We start from the raw sequence: 20,405 nt of genomic DNA on the forward strand, positions 1-20,405 counted from the left end.
TTCATTCAGCCACCTTGTCAAAAGGATTTGAAGGAATGAAAACAGAGAGAACTGATACCAGACCCCATGGCAGGCAGGGGCCGCATGGGAAAAGACATTAGAGAAAGCCCCAGAATACCTGATCCTGCCCTGGTTCTGCCTGGAGTTGGTCGTAGGAGCTTTGGTGAGTCACTTTCAGAGATAGGAGGGAAGGGATCTAGCATTGTTAAGCACCTTCTGTGTTTGACACTGTGCTGGACACTTTTGCTTATTATTATTATTTTAATATATTTTATTGATTTTTACAGAGAAGAAGGGAGAGGGATAGAGAGTTAGAAACATCGATGAGAGGGAAACATCGATCAAGTGCCTCCTGCACACCCCCTACTGGGGATGTGCCCACAACCAAGGTACATGCTCTTGATCTGAATCGAACCTGGAACCTTTCGGTCACAGGCTGATGCACTATCCACTGAGCCAAACCGGTTTCGGCGACTTTTGCTTGTTTTTGATGGCTTGTTCCCATTTCACAGATGAGGAAAGGGAGGCTCAAAATGGGGTTAAGTAATTTGGGCCAGGTCACTCAGTGAGTGAATGGCAGGTTCCATTCAAATGGCTGATTTCAAAGCCTATATTCTTCCTCCTATAGAAGCCATATGCACCTCTGAAAGCTACTCTAGAACCAGCCAGGCAAGAAACAGCAGCATTTAAGTGCAGGAAGCATAAAGGACTGTGAAGTGATTCCAGGCTTTCCTGAGATCTGTTTTAATTCCAGCTCTTGGGTTATAGATATTAACTAGCAATGCCTAGCATACACTTTTAATATGAAGGGGCCACACCTCGAGTTCTCTCAGAGATTTGAAGGTCTCAAGGAATATACCGAGGATTATACGTTTCACCAGATGGAGAAATGTAGGCGGCCATGACGGGCTGCCAAATCCGAGCCTCTGAGAGCTGAGCAGGACCCAGAGCAGTGCGTCAGCATTGCACAGGCTCACCAGGGTGGGCCGCACACCGCTGGTCCTTGGGGTTGTTGAGTTCTTCTCTTAAACCTAACAAAAGAATCCCTGGCCAAATAAGTTTCCATTTCTATGGTCAAATAACTTCAAGAAATTCTAGACTAAGTAAAGGCCAGCCACACTTTTTCACACCTTGTGTAGTACCATGAATCAAGACGTGGGGGCTAGAATATCAGCATTTTTCCAAAGGATTTGACCACAGCACCCTTAGTTCATGAAACATTTCACAGTGCCAGTTCTGGGGGGTGGGGGCGGGCGGGGGGTGGAGATCTTGGTCTGAAGACCTCACTGGAAGGGCCTGGGCTAGTTCAGAGCCTAACCAGAAAAAGTGGGATCATTGCAGAGCTCAGGAGGTTTGGAGTCTTCTGAGGACGTCCAGTCCCGGGATGCGTGGAGGAAGCCCCTGGCGTGGAGACTCCAGTCCTCACATCCCTGCACCCTGAGCAGCCGGGGTCCCTGTCTTGCAGGCAAGGAAAAGGCACCCTTTGTAAGCCTGCTCGCAGCGCTGGGAGCACCAGGAAGTGTTTCTAATAAAAGGTGGACTAGAGAGCTCCCAAGAGATGTGTTACTATGGAACTTAACACATACAAGGTCACCGGACAGGGAGAGGGAAGTTAGAATGTTTGATTAAACCACAGTTTAATGAAATGTAGAATTCAAAAGCAAAGTTATGACCCAAATCAATGGGAACTCCTGTTATAGTTTCAACATGTTTTGATGAAAGGCCCTCAAATATGACTCTTATCTCCAGCTGGTCTTTTTGTAACAACGCATGTTTAAAACATTATCAGAGGAATATGGTATTTTCATCAGGATTTAGTGGCAGGAAGAAAAGCAATATGTTAGTGTTTATAAGACATTTAATTAATTGACTCTACCAAGGCCAGATGAACATAACATATTTTTTTAATATATATTTTATTGATATTTTTACAGAGAGGAAGGGAGAGGATAGAGAGCTAGAAACATCGATGAGACAGAAACATCAACCAGCTGCCTCTTGCACACCCCCTACCAGGGATGTGCCCACAACCAACGTGCATACCCTTGACCAGAATCGAACCTGGGACCTTTCAGTCCGCAGACCGATGCTCTATCCACTGAGCCAAACCAGTTTCGGCTGAACATAACATATTAATTGCAATGCCTAACTCTTCTGTACTGTTCATATTATAAAGTCTTCTAAAAAGGACCTAATAAATTAGAACATTTGTTTTCATAATTTCATTATTTGGGATAAGAAACCACGAACAAGTAAAACAATTTGATTTTATTATCAGACTCAAGAATAACTAGCACTAGATTTACCTTAGGTTAGAAAATTATATAGCATGTAAATATGAGTATGGAAATAGATTTTTATTAAAATCGAGTCATTTTTGCTAATAATCATGAGAATTTTCCATTTATTTTGTCAGGCTGGCATGACTTATAATGCAAGGCATCCACTTTGTCACAGAATGAATATAACTTAATTCTTTTAATAACTTAGACTATGTTTCTGCTGATTACCACTGATAAATAATAAAAGCTTGCCGGGTCAATGTTGCTCAGTAGTTGAGCATCGACCTATGAACCAGAAGGTCATGGTTCAATTCCCATTCAGGACACATGCACAGGGTTTTGGGTTCGATTCCCAGTGGGGGGCATGCAGGAAGCAGTCTATCAATAATTCTCTCATTGATGTTTCTATCTCTCCCTCTCCCTTCCTCTCTGAAATCAATAAAAAAGGTTTTTTTTTAATGATAAAAACCTTTAAACTTATAGCACCTATTTGTGAGAATCAGAATAATTTATCACTCCTTCCGTAGGCCCAGAGAAAATTATCAGTGAGTCAAAAGTCCTAGCATTAGAGGCCTACTTATTTGTCAGAATCCATGAATTCCCTCCTATTGCCTTCAAAACATGGGAATAGCAAAAAGTAGAATTGATGTGGAACTAGACATTGTGAGTGTCACTTTAAGAAAGGCCCCAAGGGGAAGGTTCTCTGATGAGTGGGAGCGGGGGGAGCTCAGGGTTACAGGGCTGCAGGCTGACACTGCCCACTGTGAAACCAGCAGGGACAAAGGGTGCTCACAGCCCTCGTGACTTCATCCCCCTGTTGTCATCAAACAACAACAGTGCAAACATCAACTATTAGGAAATGAAGAAAAAAAGTATGTATTTCAATTTGGAGAACGGAAGGCAAGAAGTCCAGTGTGAATATATACAACACTTTTGTCCCTTCAAAAACACACCATAGACGCTGTCCATATATGTGGCAGCAAATAAATCAACACTGTAAGCAATTCTCCCACAAACCTACGTTTTTCAGCCAAAACGAGAAGTTTAATTCCCAGCCTGTACCAGTAGCAATACCAAGTTATTTAAGTGAAAGGGGAAATCACCCAATTCCTTAAATGCATATTTAGCACAGGCAGCTGTGGGGGGTGGGAGAGGGGATATGCGGGGAGAATGCGATGCACACACAACGTAGACAGATTTATCTATGTTTCCCTGAGGAAAACCTGATTATAGAAAAGGCTTCTCACTGTAAGTGGTGTAAGTCAGCATGAGGCCAGGGGCTGCAGTAGCTCGTCTCTGGGCCACCAGAAGGGCAGCTTCACTTACTTGCACGCGTAGCGATCCGCGGCTTCGATGTACATGCACACACCTCCGTGGAGGCAGTACCCGGCGTGGGACGGGGGGCATTCTGAGTAAGCATTTCTCACAGAATAGTGCCCATCCTCCTTGAGATGAGAGGGTGGAGATGAGTCTAGAAGAATCAAAGAGTCTACTTTTATTTCCCGAAGCTATCAGCATCCTTCAGGTACAAGTATCCACGTCCTACTACGAAAGACCTACATCAATCAGTGCCCGCTTTCGCGAACCCAAAGGAAACCCAAAGAGGATTTTCACTTTCAGGAGAAAAGACAAAAAGCAAAAATAGCATTCAGTGTTCTGCATGAGCCCTTAGCGAGGCAGAGGCACCCCAGCAGCGAGAGGGCCGCGCTCCTTCCCAGGAACCACTCTGAGCACCTTCAGACCAGGCTGCCATAGCCCTGAACTGTCTGTGAGCATCAGTGCTTCGTCCCCCCTTATTCTATGCACCTGCTAGTAAGGTGTGTTTTAAGGGATCGGAAAAGCCTACAAGCTCCTGAGGATGTGACTGGACATAACTAAATGTATTAGGTATGATATTGGTAGGTTATTATTAATTATTATTATTATTATTATTATTATTATTATTATTGGTCTTGGAATGCTCAAAACTTTTTCTATGTAAAATTAACTAGAGGCCTGGTGCACGAAATGTGTGCACAGGTATGATTCCTGGGAATCAGGGCCATCTTCCCTAGCTGCTGGCAGCTGGCCTGCCCCTGCTGCCACCCACCTGGGGTTCCCTGTTTGCCATCAGGTGATCAAAGCCTACTGGCCTGGGGAAGGGATCAAGAGGTTGGCCGGGAGGCCCCAATCAATCAGTAGATCAGGGCCTTCGGGCTGGGGGCAGCTCCTGTATTGAGCGTCTGTCCCCTGGTGGTCAGTGCTCATCATAGCGACTGGTTGTTTTCTCATTTGATCGATCTGCATATCACCCTTTGATTATATAGGATGGTAGTCATTGCTCTTTCACTTTGCTTCATTTTGAATGTCAGGAGAATCCTAGGTCAGTATCAGGAATTAGTTTCTGTGAACAATTTGTGATACAGTGCCTTTCAGTGACAGTGGAACTATCAAAGCAACAATAGTTTCACTTTCCTAACCAGACTTCCTGCTATTCGCCACGAAAAGGCCCATTCTTTCTTTAGGCTCAGTATTTTTTGACATAAAGCATATTGGAAGCAAATAAGAGAATGGCCAATCCTAAGACACCCAATGAATGCAGAGTCACTGATCTCATTATAAAAGCACATCTGTCATCCACAAACACACACATGTGAAATGACTGCTCGGTTTAAGAGGGTCTCGCTGAACCACAGTATCTATTTATGGCTTATAAACCACCCACGAACACACAGTCCATTACCCCTGCTATCCTGGGAGTCGCAAAAATGTCTCCCACGCAATGATTTCTTCTAAAAACTATTTAACTTTTGGGGCGGGGGGTGGGGGGGAGAAGGGCCCTCAAAGACAAGACTAGTCCCGCTGAGAGAAAAGAAATGTTGCCATACATAGGAAATGCCAAAGTGGTAAAGTCCTCTCACTGAATGGTTCACTGCTCTTTAAAAGGAAAACATTAGGGTGTGTAGCTGGTTGTGTAAATATTAGCAATCTTCCAATACCTTTAAGAAGAGCAAATTATTTGAGAAAATAACTTGTTAGAAAAAAACAGACACCCGAGCAAGCGCAGGACTTTCCTTTATTCGGATGCATCCTGCTTGCAGATCGGAGCTGGATAAATAGCTGGCGGGGTAACTAGTAAGGAGGGGTGAGTCTGGTGCTGGCCTCGGAGCTCTGAGGCCAGCCCCCTGCTGGGGTGCTGATGGTGAGAAGAGGCTGGGGAGAAGGGTCAGGAAGCAGGAGTTGACTATTATGAACATAAAAAAAAGAAGGAAAAAAAGGAAGAAAAAAAAGCTGGGATTCCAGTTAGAGATAAAAAAAATATTGACTTTTTAAAGTAAAATTTTAAAATCCTTGAAAGGGACTAAAAATGCTAAAGGTCCAGACATCCTCCCCAATCTGTCCAGCCCTGCGGTTTCCCCGGCAAACCGAGAAAGTGACATCACAAACCGAGGCATTCGCTGCATAGTCAGAGAGCCACCTGTGCTGCCGCCTTTACCGAACGGTGAGCAATAAAGACGGCTTTATTCCAGATGCTATCAAAATTAAAAAAAAAAAAAAAAAAGAATCAGGCCATTGCACATTCACAAGCTCAGCACCAACCTAATCAGGAGGGCAAACCGGAGAGCCTGATGGAACCAAATGGTTTCTGGAATCTCCAATGCAAACACACCAGGGTACAGAATTTTCCCAAACCAACTTCCTCCCCTTGGGTTAGATCTAGCTAACACACCAACCTACCGGGGCAAATCGGCCGGGGTTCAGACAGGCTGCTGGCACACAGGCAGGTGTAGTTTCCCTCTGTGTTTGTACAGGTGGCATTTCCCCCACAGGTGTGCACGCCCAGTTGGCACTCGTCAATATCTGCCGGCAAAGGGGGAGTAGGGAAAAGCGGGGTGTGGAGGAGGAAAGAGGGTCAGACAATGAGAAAACCCAACATCGGAGAAAAAGAGTATTTTCAAGTTTGACCGTGCTGCATGTTGCTGGATCCAAAATGTTCCATCAGGAACGCTGGGCGAGAGGTGAGCAGGGCGGCTGGACTGCATGCCCAGTCCGGGAAGCTTCTACACAAGGCTGGCGTTTCCCTGCTGCTTGGAAGGAAAGGGACCTTCCCCACACAAGAGCTCAGCGGGGAAGTTGGAGAGGGGAAGTGATCTCTAGACAAACGTTTAGAAGTTGAGCTCACACCAAAGAAAACATGTTGCCTTTTTAACATAAACATACCCAAAGCCATCACTTTCTGTCCCAGCTACCCACCTCCTCCTTTCTCAGTGACCACCCTAAGGCCTAGGCCCCTCCTTTCTATAAGAGCCTGACTAATCCCTGCATCCTGCCCTCTCTGCTCCGCCCCTAAACACCAGTGCCTGGCTAACCTTCCTGAACCCCACCTCCCATCACCACACCACTTGATTCCAGTGCTGCCAGTGCCCCCTGCTGCCTAGAGCTGCGCTGCCCAGTATGGTAGCCATTGCCCCGGGGGAGTGCTGAGCAGCCAGACCACAGCCAGTCCGCGTGGGGCTGTGCATGCAAAACACACGCCAGTTTCTGACGACTTAATACCCAAACGAGAAAGAACGTAAAATTACCTTGATCATTTGTGTATTGATCATATATTAAAATGTTAATAGATTCGCTGCTCAGCCTTGTGGCTAAGGTCAAGGGTAGTATCTGTTCTTACCAGTTTAAAATGTTAATACTTTGGATATATTGGAATAAGTAAAATATATTTTAAATTGATCTCACCTGTTTATTTTTACTTTTTCTAATGTGGCTACTAAAAAATTTTAAATTATACATGTGGCTGGCATTGTATTGCTATTGACAGATCTGGTCTAGGGAAATAAAACCCCAATGACTAACCCTCAGATGCTCCTCTTCCACAAACGTAACCCAATGCACCGGTTACGTGCTGAATTGCGTCCCCCAAAAGTCACATGTTGAATCCCAACTCCCATGGCGACTGAATTTGGAGAAAGGGCCTGTGAGGAAGTAATTAAGGTTAAATGAGGTCATAAGAACGGAGCCCAATAGGGTTGGTGTCATTATAAGAGGAAGAGACATCAGATCCATAGGGTTGGTGTCATTATAAGAGGAAGAGACATCAGATCTATCTCTCTCTCCCTCCCTCCCTGCATGAGCCACAGAGGAGGGGCTATGAGTGTATGCGAAGCTAGAAGGCAGCATAAACCAGGGAGAGCCCTCACCAAGAACCGAGTGAGCTGGCACCTTGATTTGAGACATCTAGCCTGCAGAACTGTGAGAAAGTAAACGTCTTGTTCAGGTCCCCCAGTCTAAAACCACTACCTTGGTTTCTGCTTTCTCTCAAATACAGCCTAGAGGCAGTGCTCAATGAGGCTACTTTCTATTCCTTCACGCTCTGCCTAGTAAAAACTTACGCTTGCAAAGTAACTCTTCCTCTATGAAGTCTTCCCTCAAACCTCCAACAGGCATTTGTCCCAGTTCTGAACTTCTGCTGCAGTTTTCATGCTCTTATGTTGCTGACTCTCTTCGCCACTTACCACAGCCACATTCTCTTAGATCGCATTCTTCTCACAACAAGGACTGCCTTTACCACCTTGGTGTTCCCCTCAGGTCCCAGTGCTGTGCCTTCGTACTAATGGAGGCCAATGAAACATCTGTCCCACTGGATCCCTCTCCTGAATGGCTCAAATCGAGTCTTTAAAAAACTGACTTCCTCTTACTATTTGTATGAACTATCACCCTGAGGTTGAAAGAGCTTTTGCAAGAAGCAAAAACAAAGATAGACTTGTGGCCAACAAGGACAGTTACTCTTTACAATAAGAATAACAATTCTTTTATATAGCACTGTATCTATATCTATATCTATCATATATCTGTATCTATCTATATTATCTATATCTATATCTATATCTATATCATATATATCTATCCCTATAATCTATATCTATATCTATATCATATATATATGTCTATGTCTATGTCTATGTCTATGTCTATGTCTATGTCTATGTCTATGTCTATGTCTGGATAGGGAGGAAAGGAGGAGATGGAAGATGAAAGGGAGAAGGAGAGAGGGAAGGTAGGAGCCAGCTCACTGCTTCTATGGGGCAGGCTGGGCCCTTCCTTTCTCTTCAAAGTAAATTAAATATACAGCCTGTTTGTCTAAATTACCTATGAGCTTGTTTAATTACAGCAGTGACATTTTCCTGACTGACAGCCAAATATGTGCTTAAAATGGCACTTACCGATGTCTGTGAACTCCACAAAACTAATCTGATAAAGGTCTGATTTAAATCAGCCAGATCCTGGAAGTTGAGTGATATTTCATCTTTAATCTCAAGATAGAGGAGAAAGCAGGACCATTTTAGTTTCTTACCAGGGTATCTGCCCCTCGCTGTAAAAAGGTTTTTGTGTTTTCAGCAGGAAAAGAAAACACTCAGAGACATGTTAACGCCCTGCACAACCTTAGACACCCTCTCCGGGGGTGGCGAGGGCGGCAGGCAGGCCTGCACTTGCACGGCGATGCTACGCTCCTGCCACTTGGCATGGGACAAGACAGCCAGTGAGTAAACTCCCGCCCAACAGGCCACACCCAGGCCTTGGCAGAGGGTGGTGGTTATGAAAGAGGTCTTAATCATTCATTATTTGTGGCTTCAGTCTTTCATCTATTATCAAGAGCCACCGAAGAGCCCTTTTCACAGAACCACACCTTTTTTCCTTCACACACACACACACACACACACACACACACACACACACAGTAAAACCTGTATCAGCTCTGCAGTTCACTGCTGTTCAATTGTCAAATTTGGTGACAAAGAAAATGTTCAATTCCACCCAGGATGGCTCAAGGAATGGAGTATTACTATTTTTTTTATATAATATTTTGATTTTTTTTGAGAGAGAGAAAGAGGGGAAAGGAGAGGAGAGAGAAGAAGAAACATCTATGTGAGAGAAGCACATCCATCAGTTGCCTCCTGCATGCCCATATCGAGGGTTGAACCCACAATCTGAGCACATGCACCCCTACCAGAATTGAGCCAGCAGCCCCTTGGGGCACTGGATGACACCGAACCCCCCACACCGGCCAGGGTCACGGTATGCGTGTCCGAGCGGCACTGGTGTCCCTCAAACCCAGACAGAAGAACTAGAAAGGCCGAGGGGTGCATGGCCTCCGCTGGGCGTGGCCGCTGACCAGTGAAGCACAGCACAAGGGCACAAGCTTGGCTCTGCACCAAGAACTAAAAGATGTCCGTGTGAACAGGCCACACAACTCCTGTTAGTCTTAACCTGTATGTCACCCCGGTTATATCCTGCCTTTCCTTGGCCCACCACACCCAGAGCATTTCATGGTTCTCCGAGGCCCGCCTCCACCCACCCACCTGCGCACACACGCGCTTACCCAGACAGTGAGTCCCGTTTCCTCGGTAGCCTTCCGAGCACGCGCACACGTAGCTCCCTTCCGTGTTGATGCACTTGGAGGAGGGGTGCGGGCAAACCGTGATGCTCATCTCACATTCATCCAGATCTGCAGGCAAAGGATGAGCTAATGAAATACAGAGGCCTTCCTAGTCCAAAAGAGGGGACTGGGGAAGGAAAAGTATAATCCTCTGTGTGATCATTCCGTTGTTTACGGAGACTGCAAATGCATTGCGGACCCACAAAGCTCATGTCTCAAGTCAATTTTTATAGGTCTCTCACATGTCTGATTAGCTACATATGTGTAAGTCAGTCACTTTGTGCCAGAGCTTCAGGCCGTAAGGACTGAGATTATTTACAGTAATCGCTAACTTATGATTTTGAGGCAATCAATGTACAACAGAAGCCGATCCATCACAGTCTATTTATTAAACTAAAACGTATGACCTAAGCTTTTGGAGGAAAAAAGGTGTTGTTTTTTTTTAAATTAAATTGTTGGTTTTATAAGTTTGACTTGAATTCACATTCATACTGAATGTGAAGCTAATTATAAATTCTCAACTCCATATAATGTCAACTCCATATATATTGTAATTTTAACATAAACTCAATGTCATGTAACAACATACTATATTTCCTATTTCTATACATGCCACCCATTATCTTTTTGTTGTTGTTGGTTAAAGTATTACATTCGTCTGCCTTTTCCCCATTTGATCCCCCCTACCACCACTCCCACCCCCAAAGGCAAGCCCATTATCTTTTTAGCTAATGCCAAATAATTTATTCAATCCTGCTGATTACATAAATCCTTCATGAGATTTGAACCCATTTGATCCAAGAGAATGTTTCTGGCTCACTGTTTCCCCCAGTTATGCACATTGACCTTCACTCTTACCAGAACATACTTTTCCATCCCCGGCAAAGCCTCTCAGACACTGACAGGTGGCAGCCTCTCCCTCTGAGACGCACTGGGAGTGTGGACCACACCCCACAGGGCTGCAGTCATCGTCATCTGCAAAGAGCGAGAACCCCATCAGGTTGCTTCCCTTCCTTAGAGGTGACAGTGGGCTTTAGTGTTCTGGGTTCTACAGAGCATTCCAGTGTGCCGCTTTCCAAGTTCTGGGACAAGTTATTCTCCAAATAGAAACACCACTGACCTGGAAGTCATATCCATCTTAAAGGGCTCACAAGCCATTTGTTCTCATTTACATGCTCTCAACAAGGCTTTAGTCCTAAGAATATTTCCAGTAGGACATGATCTCACTCATCTAGGGGAAATGATGAACAACATAGGCTGATGAACAAGAACAGACCCAGAGATAAGGAGCCATGGGTCAGACTGTTGGACCTGAAAGGGAGGGTGGTGATAAAAGGGAGAGATCAACCAAAGGACTTATGTGCACACATATGAGCCTAACCAGTGGTCAAGGACAATAGGGGGAAGGGGGCATGAGCGGGGAGGGGGATTGGAATTGGGGGTTGAGGACAAATATGTGATACCTTAATCAATAAAGAAATTAAAAAAAAACTGTTTGGTGTTCAAACAGCCCTGCATGAACTTATTTACAAGTTTTTAAAAGCATTTAAAACTTGAATTATAAAATTTCCAGGAGGAAATGGACTCGAGTTTCAAAAGGTTTCTAGCTTATTTGAGAATTCCCAACCATAATGACAATACAAAAGGGGTCAATATGTTCTTATCTCTGAAAGACACACAGAGTAATATATAGCAAGTAGCTCCATGTACTAACATGGCAAAGAGATTCAATCATAGAGATTTATTGTTGATTTACTAAAATTACATTTCATATATAATAGAATATGTATGTTTATTATCAAGATTTATGCAGAGACTTGCAAACCTCAAGGCACTTTTGCAAAGTCATGAACCATATAAACTAAATGCTGTAAATGGATCATCTCATTTCATACTCCATTAAATGCAAATGCCTCAGGGGACAGAGTTGCATGCTGAGCCATAAACATGAGCAAGTCCCCCTCTACTTTCACCCCCACCCCCGCCCTTTAACTACTATATAATCATTCTCCAAATGTCTCCTCCCGTTTGGAGTTGAGGGGATCTGACATACCACAGTAGGATATAAGCTGTCATCTGTCTATTCACTAGTAAGTTTGCTCATCTGAGTATAGAGGAGGTCAAACTTGCCCATAAATTTAAAGAAAGTTAAATGATCAAAGTAGGATTTGATGCCATGCGAACGCAGACCTTGGGTAATTGTGTTTGATTTGCTTAGCTATTTCGGTAAGATTTCTCTTGTGGGAAAACATGTCTTTCAGGCTTGCCTGATAATGTGTCACTCCTGACTCTTAAAGATGGATAACTTCAGACTAAATCAATTACCCATTTGATTCGGCATTTATCTGGAGGTCTAGTGTCCAAGTCACAAGGCTGTTCAGAGTGTGTGGTGGACAGTATTCAATTACTCAAGACATTTTAAATCACTTGCACAATTATCTTAAATTAGAATCTGATTCGGGATTTATTTGGTAACTTGCAAACCCTAAGGCTGCTTTGCACAATAAAAAGCAATGGAGGTGCCATTGTTGGAGGGATGGTCTTAGCCAAAGTTCCTTCTACCATAAACTGGCTCTGGAAGGAAGGAAAGCCTGGGCTTCACGATTCTCTTCTCTAAAATACAAGTGACAATTTCTGTCCAGTTTGCTTTACATGATTGTTGAAAGGACTTGAAGAAAAAGTGATCTTTAAAACTCCTTTGAGAATTATAAATTATTATGCACATCTAAATAAGGATTATAAGGAAGAAGAATGCTGTGGCAGCCTGAATCACAATTTGCCTTATCACACTAGAGAAGATTCTGGGGCCTGCTGGTAAAATTAACAATTTCATTCAAAAGTACCAGATCCTAATGAGAGCCACAAATACAGTGGTGGAGAACATAGATAAGGACTCCGCTTCCTTATATAATTAAGTATTTAAGTGCAGGTATGGTAAGCACTATTCATAAAACAATCCCTAGCTCTAAGAGAACTGAAGCAGTTCTCACCTGGATCAGGAGGCTAGGAAAGGCTTTCTGAGCAAGGGCATAAAAGCTGAGGTCTGGCCCTCAGTGGTTGAACATTGGCCTATGAACCAAGAGGTCCCAGTTTACCTCCCAGTCAGGGCACATGCCTGGGTTGTGGGCTCGATTAAGAGTGTGGAGCATGCCGAAACTGGTTTGGCTCAGTGGTAGAGCGTCGGTCTGCGGACTGAAAGGTCTCAGGTTCGATTCTGGTCAGGGGCATGTACGTTGGTTGCGGGCACATCCCCGGTAGGGGGTGTGCAAGAGGCAGCTGGTCGATGTTCCTCTCTCATCGACGTTTCTAGCTCACTATCTCTCTCCTTTCTTCTCTGTAAAAAATCAATAAAATATATATATATTTTAAAAAGAGTGTGGAGCATGCAGGTAATCAATGATTCTTTCTCATCATTGATGTTTGTATCTCCCTCTCCCTCTCCTTTCCTCTCTGAAATCAATAAAAAAAAAAATTAAAAAATAAATAAATACATTTAGAAAAATTTGAGGTCTGAAGGATTTGCAGGACTTGGGAGGATTAGAATGAGCACCGTGGGCCAAGAGCACAGCGCCTGCGCGCCACAGTAAGACCAGGGTAACTGGAGCGGCCGCAGGAAGCTGAGGCCCGAGGGCACACGTCTTGGTTGGTGAAGTGTGTGAGGGCTAGTTCATCAAGGGCCCAACAGGCCACATTACGAATTTTAAATTTTATTCATGAACTAGAATAATTCATAATTTCAGGAGATTTGACAATGAAATTTTTATGATTGAGAATCTTTGTCATATTATACACAAATCTATGATACTTGCTACAGATCAATGTGTGCCTTTGGGGAATAAGAATATATTGACCTAAAATCCAACATAGAGTTTTCAAGCTCTTTTTAATATAGACCCTTTTTTTGAAATGAAATCTCACTCATAAATAAGACCCTTAGCTTAACACAGGTAGAACTACAACTTTATAAGCGAAGACAAAATAGAACACAATCCAGGTATGAAAAGATTAGGTCATTTTAACCAAGACGATCAATTCCATCTATTCTACACAAGGCAGAGTATGTTTCCAGATATGAAGCCAAACACAGCCTATGATATATACATCCCAAATTTTCAGCCATTTCATCACTCTTCCATCTTACCCATGTGCCTAAATGACTGTCATTTATCTTGGTCTTTGGGTCCCCCAAACATTAGTCTTTCAAAATATACTCTATGAATCTCTAGGGATCCCAAGTGACTTTGAAAGTTTCTCTATCCTGCTCATATTTATATTGTTTTATTTCATCACATTGTTTGTCTCCACATCAGATCATGACCTTGGAGGCTGGGGCTACCGGAATATTTATCTCATCACAGCATCCCCCGCACTTAGCATGATGTATGACAAATAAATATCAATAGTTGTTAAGTGAATAATATTCCTAATGAGGCAATGTTTTCCAGTTCTCGTTTTCTCGACATGAATTAATTATTTGGTCATAATTTTTAAAAATCTTTGGTCAAGTCACTAACTTCAAATATCTTAGTCTCGGTTTTTAAATCACAGTAAGATGATGTGCTGTGATAAGTATCAAATTGGAAGATGAAGTACCTGGTAAACTCTAAAGCTCCATATAAATTATCATTGTTGAAAATTCCACCTCCTTGTATTTTATTTAAAAACTAGAGGCCTGGTACACAAATTCATGCACCAGTGGGGTCCCTCGGCCTGGCCTGTGGGACTGGGCAGAAACCAGCTTTCTGACATCCCCCAAGAGGTCCCAGATTGTGAGAGTACCAGTGGGGTCCCAAGCCAAGGGACCCCACCAGTACATGATCAGGGCTGGGGAGAGATGGAGGAGGTTAGCCAGCCGGGGAGGGACCACAAGAGGGCTCCAGGGCACATCTGGCACATCTCACTCGGTCCCAATCAGCTGGACCCCAGGAACAAGCTAATGTACTGGTTGGAGCGTCTGCCTTCTGGTGGTCAGTACATGTCATAGCGACTGGTCAACTGGTCCACTGTCTACCCTTGGTGGTCAGTGCATGTCATAGTGAGCTGTTGAGTGGCCTTGGCATCTCATTAGCATATTACGTTTTAATTGGTTGAACAGCCAACCAGTCAACTGGACACTTAGCATATTAGGCTTTTATTATATAAGATTACACTGATAAGTTCTAATGAGGAGGAGTAAGACTTATACATTGACAAATTAGTCTGCTGATCATAAAAGTTGGATGAGCACTTTGTTAAGTGTATGTAATGTCCTACTGTAGAGCCTCCAAACATATTTTTAGTTACAGACACTTAGTTAAAATCTTACTCAGCTGCACCGATTGAAGGGCAGAAACCTAGAGTGAGAAGGTGTGGGATTTGCAGAAGACCTAGGGCTGAGCTAATTTGAAAACCATTGGTCTCATGAGTGAATACAGAATATAAAAGGATTATGTTCCCTAAAGTTGTTAAATACTGAACAAATAACAGCAATTTGGTGATAAATGTGCCACATAGAAGGAAAATTCTAACAGTTGCTAATTGTGGACTTTCTGGAGCAGCTGAAGCAAACAACCTATATTTTCTTATCAATTACTATCTACTTTCACTCTAATGAAGTACAGCTCGATGGGCCAAATACCAAAAATATGAGGTGTGGGGGGGATACATTCAAATCTGTTCTGTCTTATTCTTCACCCTTGTTTCCAAGTTAGATTTCTTCCAAGAAGGTTCAGTGCAGAGTCTCAATGAGTGAAGTTTTTGTCCAGTCTAATATGGGGCCATCTTCCTCCGGTACGTGGTTCAGAAGAAAAGTTCCAAAGTTGGAGTCCAAAGTTGGGCTTCACTAGTTTTGTGTAGATTTAGCCAACATTAAGTTAGAGAGATAATTCAGAATTTTAATTGGTAGGATGGAAATGGTTGGGACCAAAGCTGTACTGGAGGATTCATTATTCATACCTGACACCATGATTTCGGCCACCAGCATAGGTTGAGATTCTGTAATGTTATCTTCAAACCCTTGACTGCTGGATGAAATGTCCGATGGCATGACTTGATTACTTAGATCTGCGTTGCTACCTATTGGAGGTCAACAGATATAATTAATTTATTTTTTATGATTCAAGAAAAGTTGTGTTTAATTTATATTTATGGCTCTTTGTTGGGTGTGAATTCAGATTCATTCTCACAGTAAGAGCATTCAAGGAAACCATCAGGGTCTTGATGACTTAGAAAACCTCACCTGCTATGCCCACCATCCAAGCTTTACTCATGCAACTGATGGTGGAGGAAAGGGAGGCAGTGGGGGTGAAAGGCAGGACATTTTTAGGTATTGGCAAAAAAAAAACAACCCAAAAACAATAATGTGAAATCCTACAATACTTACAAATATACTCAGCCCATAATCATAGACTGTCATTACAAGGGAAAATTAGTGATCTGATCGCCCCAACCTGACTTCCATATACACTCCTCCTTTAGGCTGCTCCAAAACTTATTTTTGCCTGATTTTTTTTATGTGGGAATGTGGAGGAGCATAAATAGGCCACAATTTAATATAGGCATGGGACCTATGCAACCTCCCAGACATTGAAAAACTGGATCCTCTAAAACACCAATATGCTAAGTATGGTGCATGGATCCCTGGGGTTCCATTGCATGGAGTTCATAAGGTCAAGCTATTGTTATAAAAGGCAAATAACATTGACGTTTTCTGTCTTTTTTCACTGTGTCTCCGTGGATATTGATGGGCAAAAGTAATGATGGGTGGAATTCAGTGTCTTAACAAGAATCAAGGCCATGGCATCAAACTCTAACAGTATTAATGTTCTTCACTGCCACACACACACACACACACACTGACATACACACACACTCACACATACACACACTCACACACACACTGACATACACACACATTCACACACACACATACACACACTCTCTCTCTCTCTCTCTCACACACACACACACACACATGCATACATTCTACTTTCACTTAAGAAGATCCATGATAAAGAGTAAGAATTACTAATTTTTAAACATCTCAACCATGGAATATTTGGCTCTTTCATATTCTGTATAATAAAAAGGGAAGTACATATAAAACATTCTGTTATTTTTGAAAATAATGAATTATGATGGTTGTCAGAAGGAAAATCATTTGTATGCTCTTCGAGTTGCAAGTTGAAACTAGCCCCTTTTTTCACTGAGCATAATTTTCACTTGAAAGAATGACTGATAAACTATGTTTTTAACACTTAACAGGTTTGGCAAGCGTTTTTTGAAAAATGAATGAAGTGAGCCTTTCACTTCAAGGGAAACAACTCACAGTAGTTGTTGCCAATAATAAAATTCGAGCTTTCAAGTGGAAAGTAGAATTATAGAAGATGTTTTCATCTGCCATGTGCTTGACAAAAATCCCGATACTCAAAGACTTTTCTAATGAGTTTGATGATAATATTAAGGTAATTAATTTGATTTTTGTATATGAATGTAACAATTGGCAGACCTGCATAACTCAACCACATTTTCAAGTGACCAAAACATAATGCTAATAAGTCATGCAAGGTAAAAGAGCCACTCAAAGCACAAAATAAACCCCTGGATTTTAATGTGTCAGAAGGCAAAAAAGTTCATTGATATGGTTTCAAATTCCACATTGCAACTAAACTCTAAGAAACTACCAACTGTATAGTTCTGACATAATATCAAATAAAAAAATTAAAAAAAGATCATCTGTAATATAAGCTAAGTATTCCTCCCTTTTCTAACTCTATGTCTCTGTGAGGCCAAATTTTCTTCATGTGCTTCAACCAAAATAGCACAGCAACAGATTTAACCTACAAGCAGATATGAGAATCCAGCCGCCCTCCACTAAGCCAGATATTAAAGATATAAAGGAAGCTGAAACCGGTTTGGCTCAGTGGATAGAGTGTCGGGCTGCGGACTGAAGGGACCCGGGTTCAATTCTGGTCAGCGGCATGTACCTTGGTTGCAGGGGACAGCTGATGGATGATTCTCTCTCATAGATGTTTCTGACTTTCTATCCCTCTCTCTTCCTCTCTGTAAAAAAATCAATAGAATATATATTTTTTTAAAAAGATATAAAGGAAAACCAATGTCATTCTTCTTACTACATATTTTTGTTTGGAAAAATGTAATTATTTCAGCTCAGCTGATGTGGATCAGTGGTTGAGCGCTGACTTATGAACCAGAAGGTCACAATGCGATTCCCAGCCAGGGCATATGCCTGGATTGCAGGCTCGATCTCCAGTTGGGGTTGTGCAGGAGGCAGCTGATCATTGATGTTTCTATCTCTCTGTCCCTCTCCCTTCCTCTATATATTAATTTTATATAATTATAAAAAATATATAATTATTTTATTTATTTCCTTAAAATACGTTATGTTCATATATAATAGAGTATTAGTATAATTTTAATATAAATATCTTTAGAATCTTTTAGTTTTAATTACTAATATAAATGTGGATATATATAACTTATATAAACAAAAACTCTTTATGGTTCTCAATCATTTTTAAGAATGTAAAGGGCACTTGAAACTAAAAATATTGAGAACTGTTGTCCTAAGACCGTGGTTGGCAAACTGTGGCTCACGAGTCACATGTGGCTCTTTGTCCCCTTGAGTGTGGCTCTTCCACAAAATACCATGGCCTGAGTGAGTAAATTTTGAAGAAGTTTAAAAAATTTGGCTCTCAAAAAAATTTCAATCATTGTACTGTTGATATTTGGCTCTGTTGACTAATGAGTTTGCCGACCGCTGTCCTAAGACAACAATGATAGAAAATTATAAAAATCCAAAATATCCAATTCTGGTTTATGGATAGATTAATCCATTTGTTTTCTGTCAATCTGTCATCTGCCTTAAACCATGCCTATTAGATGAATATACATTTTAAAAAATATTTTAAATAAAATTTAAATTCACTTTGGTACAAAGATATCAAGAGATATATCCAAATATACCAAAATTGCTTAAACATACATTCAAGAAAACGAAGTCAGGACTACTGACACATCACACTGGACCTGCTCTTCCTTCCTCTTCCTCAAAGTCATAGTTAGTTTTTAAAAACATGATCACAGCTTTCTCAGGTTGGATTCCTCATACTTGCTTGAGGAAATACTATTTATTAGAAAAGACTTGACTTCTGTCCTAACACTAGTCACATGACAAGGGGGTCACCTCCAACATTGAGGCTATAAAACTTCTAAACAAAATGTCTCTGAACATCAACTGAGGTGGTAAAATACTGGCATTTATTTCCAAAGTTGGGCTACTCCACCATAAAGGGTTGGAGGATTGAACTTTGAATATTATCTTTTGTTCACTATGTTTACAACAAGAGATCAATTCAAGTTAGTCTTTAATAAGAAGCCCAGACTCATCAGAGGAAGAAAAACAAAAAACAAAAAAAACACTTGGCCTCCCTGAAAGCAGAGAGGCTTTTAATTATACAAAGTATTAAAAATCAGCAAAAGCATAGGGGTTAGTGTATTAATAGAACAGAACTGTACCCCTAAGCCCAGGTAGGATGATTTAGCATATAATTTATTACATTACCTGCTGATATTTGATGATCAGTTAGAGCCAGACACTTTTTCCCACCTGGGGCTTTCACAAAACCTTCACGACAGGAACACTGAGCAATTCCAAACTTCTCTTTGCAGATATGGTCACAGCCTCCGTTTTGGAATGAGCAGGGATCCGCTCCTAGCGGGGGGAAAAGGAGCTGCATTCAAGGATGGGCTTGGCGATCCAAAGGGCACGTTGATAGGAATCCCAGTGTACAGTTTAGGGGCAGAGAAACTCGGTGTTTCTAAATGGAGCCCGCGGCAAGAGCTATTTCAGAAGCACTCCTATAAGGAGCTCAGTTTAGCTCAAAATGTTATTACCTGATGAGTAACTTACTGAGTACAACCTATTGGCTGAGAAGCTCTTTAGAAAGATGATCTTCCTATTTCCTGCCCCCGGATCTAGTCAAACGGACACGGGGCAGCTCAGGAAGAAGAGTTACTGTAGGACTTCGGGCGCCTTTTCTCTCTGCTCACTCCCTGTCACTCTCAGGGCGTGGAGAAAGGCCCCAGTGTAGACAGAAGCGTCCACTGCAGGTGGCTACATTGTCCCTCCCCCACCCTCATCCTCGGTGCCTTTCACCCAAGAATCTTTTAAAAAGACAAGATAGGTAAAAGCTGGGGGTGGGGGGTGGGAGGTTGGGGGGGGAGAGGGAGGAGGGACGAAGAAAATTGAAAGAATAAAACCCAAATTCACTACCAGACTGCCTTAGTTTAAAAAAAATTCAAATCTTAGGAAATCTTGACATCAACCTGGATTAGTGAGAATTGCAACTTCCCCCCTCCCCTGCCATCAAACAATTAAAATAGTCGCAGATTCCAGCCAAAGAAAGACTGTGTAACATGTCCAGTGTACCTGGTTTTGCCAATGGATGAACTACAACCAGTGATGAGGGCTTCAGCATGCTGCCTCGGAGACGTACCCTGTTTTTGCCAGTCCTCTTGTGCACCCTTATTACCGAAGGCACGGTCCAGTCCGAGAGCCACACATGATCCTCAAACACAGCCACGGCAAACGGGTGACCTGGAAGCAGTCCCAGCGCATTACATACGTCTTGTCTTTGCCATGGATATCTTTAAAAGAACAAGGCTCGCAACATACACACGATCCCTACCCTTAACCTGACCTCACC

The 20,405-nt window shown here is 42.4% G+C and overlaps 1 protein-coding gene and 1 pseudogene across 3 annotated transcripts in view; one reads left to right on the forward strand and one right to left on the reverse strand.

Moving 5' to 3' along the window:
- Window positions 1-20,405, reverse strand: part of EGF (epidermal growth factor) — an 85,110-nt gene that overhangs the window by 11,752 nt on the left and 52,953 nt on the right. For 2 of the 3 annotated variants that reach the window (XM_045589028.1, XM_036409044.2), the window contains exons 14-20: window positions 20,129-20,296; window positions 19,262-19,411; window positions 15,634-15,753; window positions 10,558-10,674; window positions 9,643-9,768; window positions 6,000-6,122; window positions 3,609-3,753 (exon numbers count right to left, since the gene is read on the reverse strand). In XM_045589028.1, the coding sequence (XP_045444984.1) occupies window positions 3,609-3,753; window positions 6,000-6,122; window positions 9,643-9,768; window positions 10,558-10,674; window positions 15,634-15,753; window positions 19,262-19,411; window positions 20,129-20,296 (949 nt within the window). The remainder of the gene's footprint in view (window positions 1-3,608; window positions 3,754-5,999; window positions 6,123-9,642; window positions 9,769-10,557; window positions 10,675-15,633; window positions 15,754-19,261; window positions 19,412-20,128; window positions 20,297-20,405) is intronic. The other variant, XM_045589027.1, reaches the window with a different exon arrangement.
- Window positions 6,888-7,006, forward strand: LOC118709648 (annotated as a pseudogene).

Source organism: Pipistrellus kuhlii, unplaced genomic scaffold (assembly GCF_014108245.1).
Source record: "Pipistrellus kuhlii isolate mPipKuh1 unplaced genomic scaffold, mPipKuh1.p scaffold_m20_p_1, whole genome shotgun sequence".
NCBI lineage: Eukaryota > Metazoa > Chordata > Mammalia > Chiroptera > Vespertilionidae > Pipistrellus > Pipistrellus kuhlii.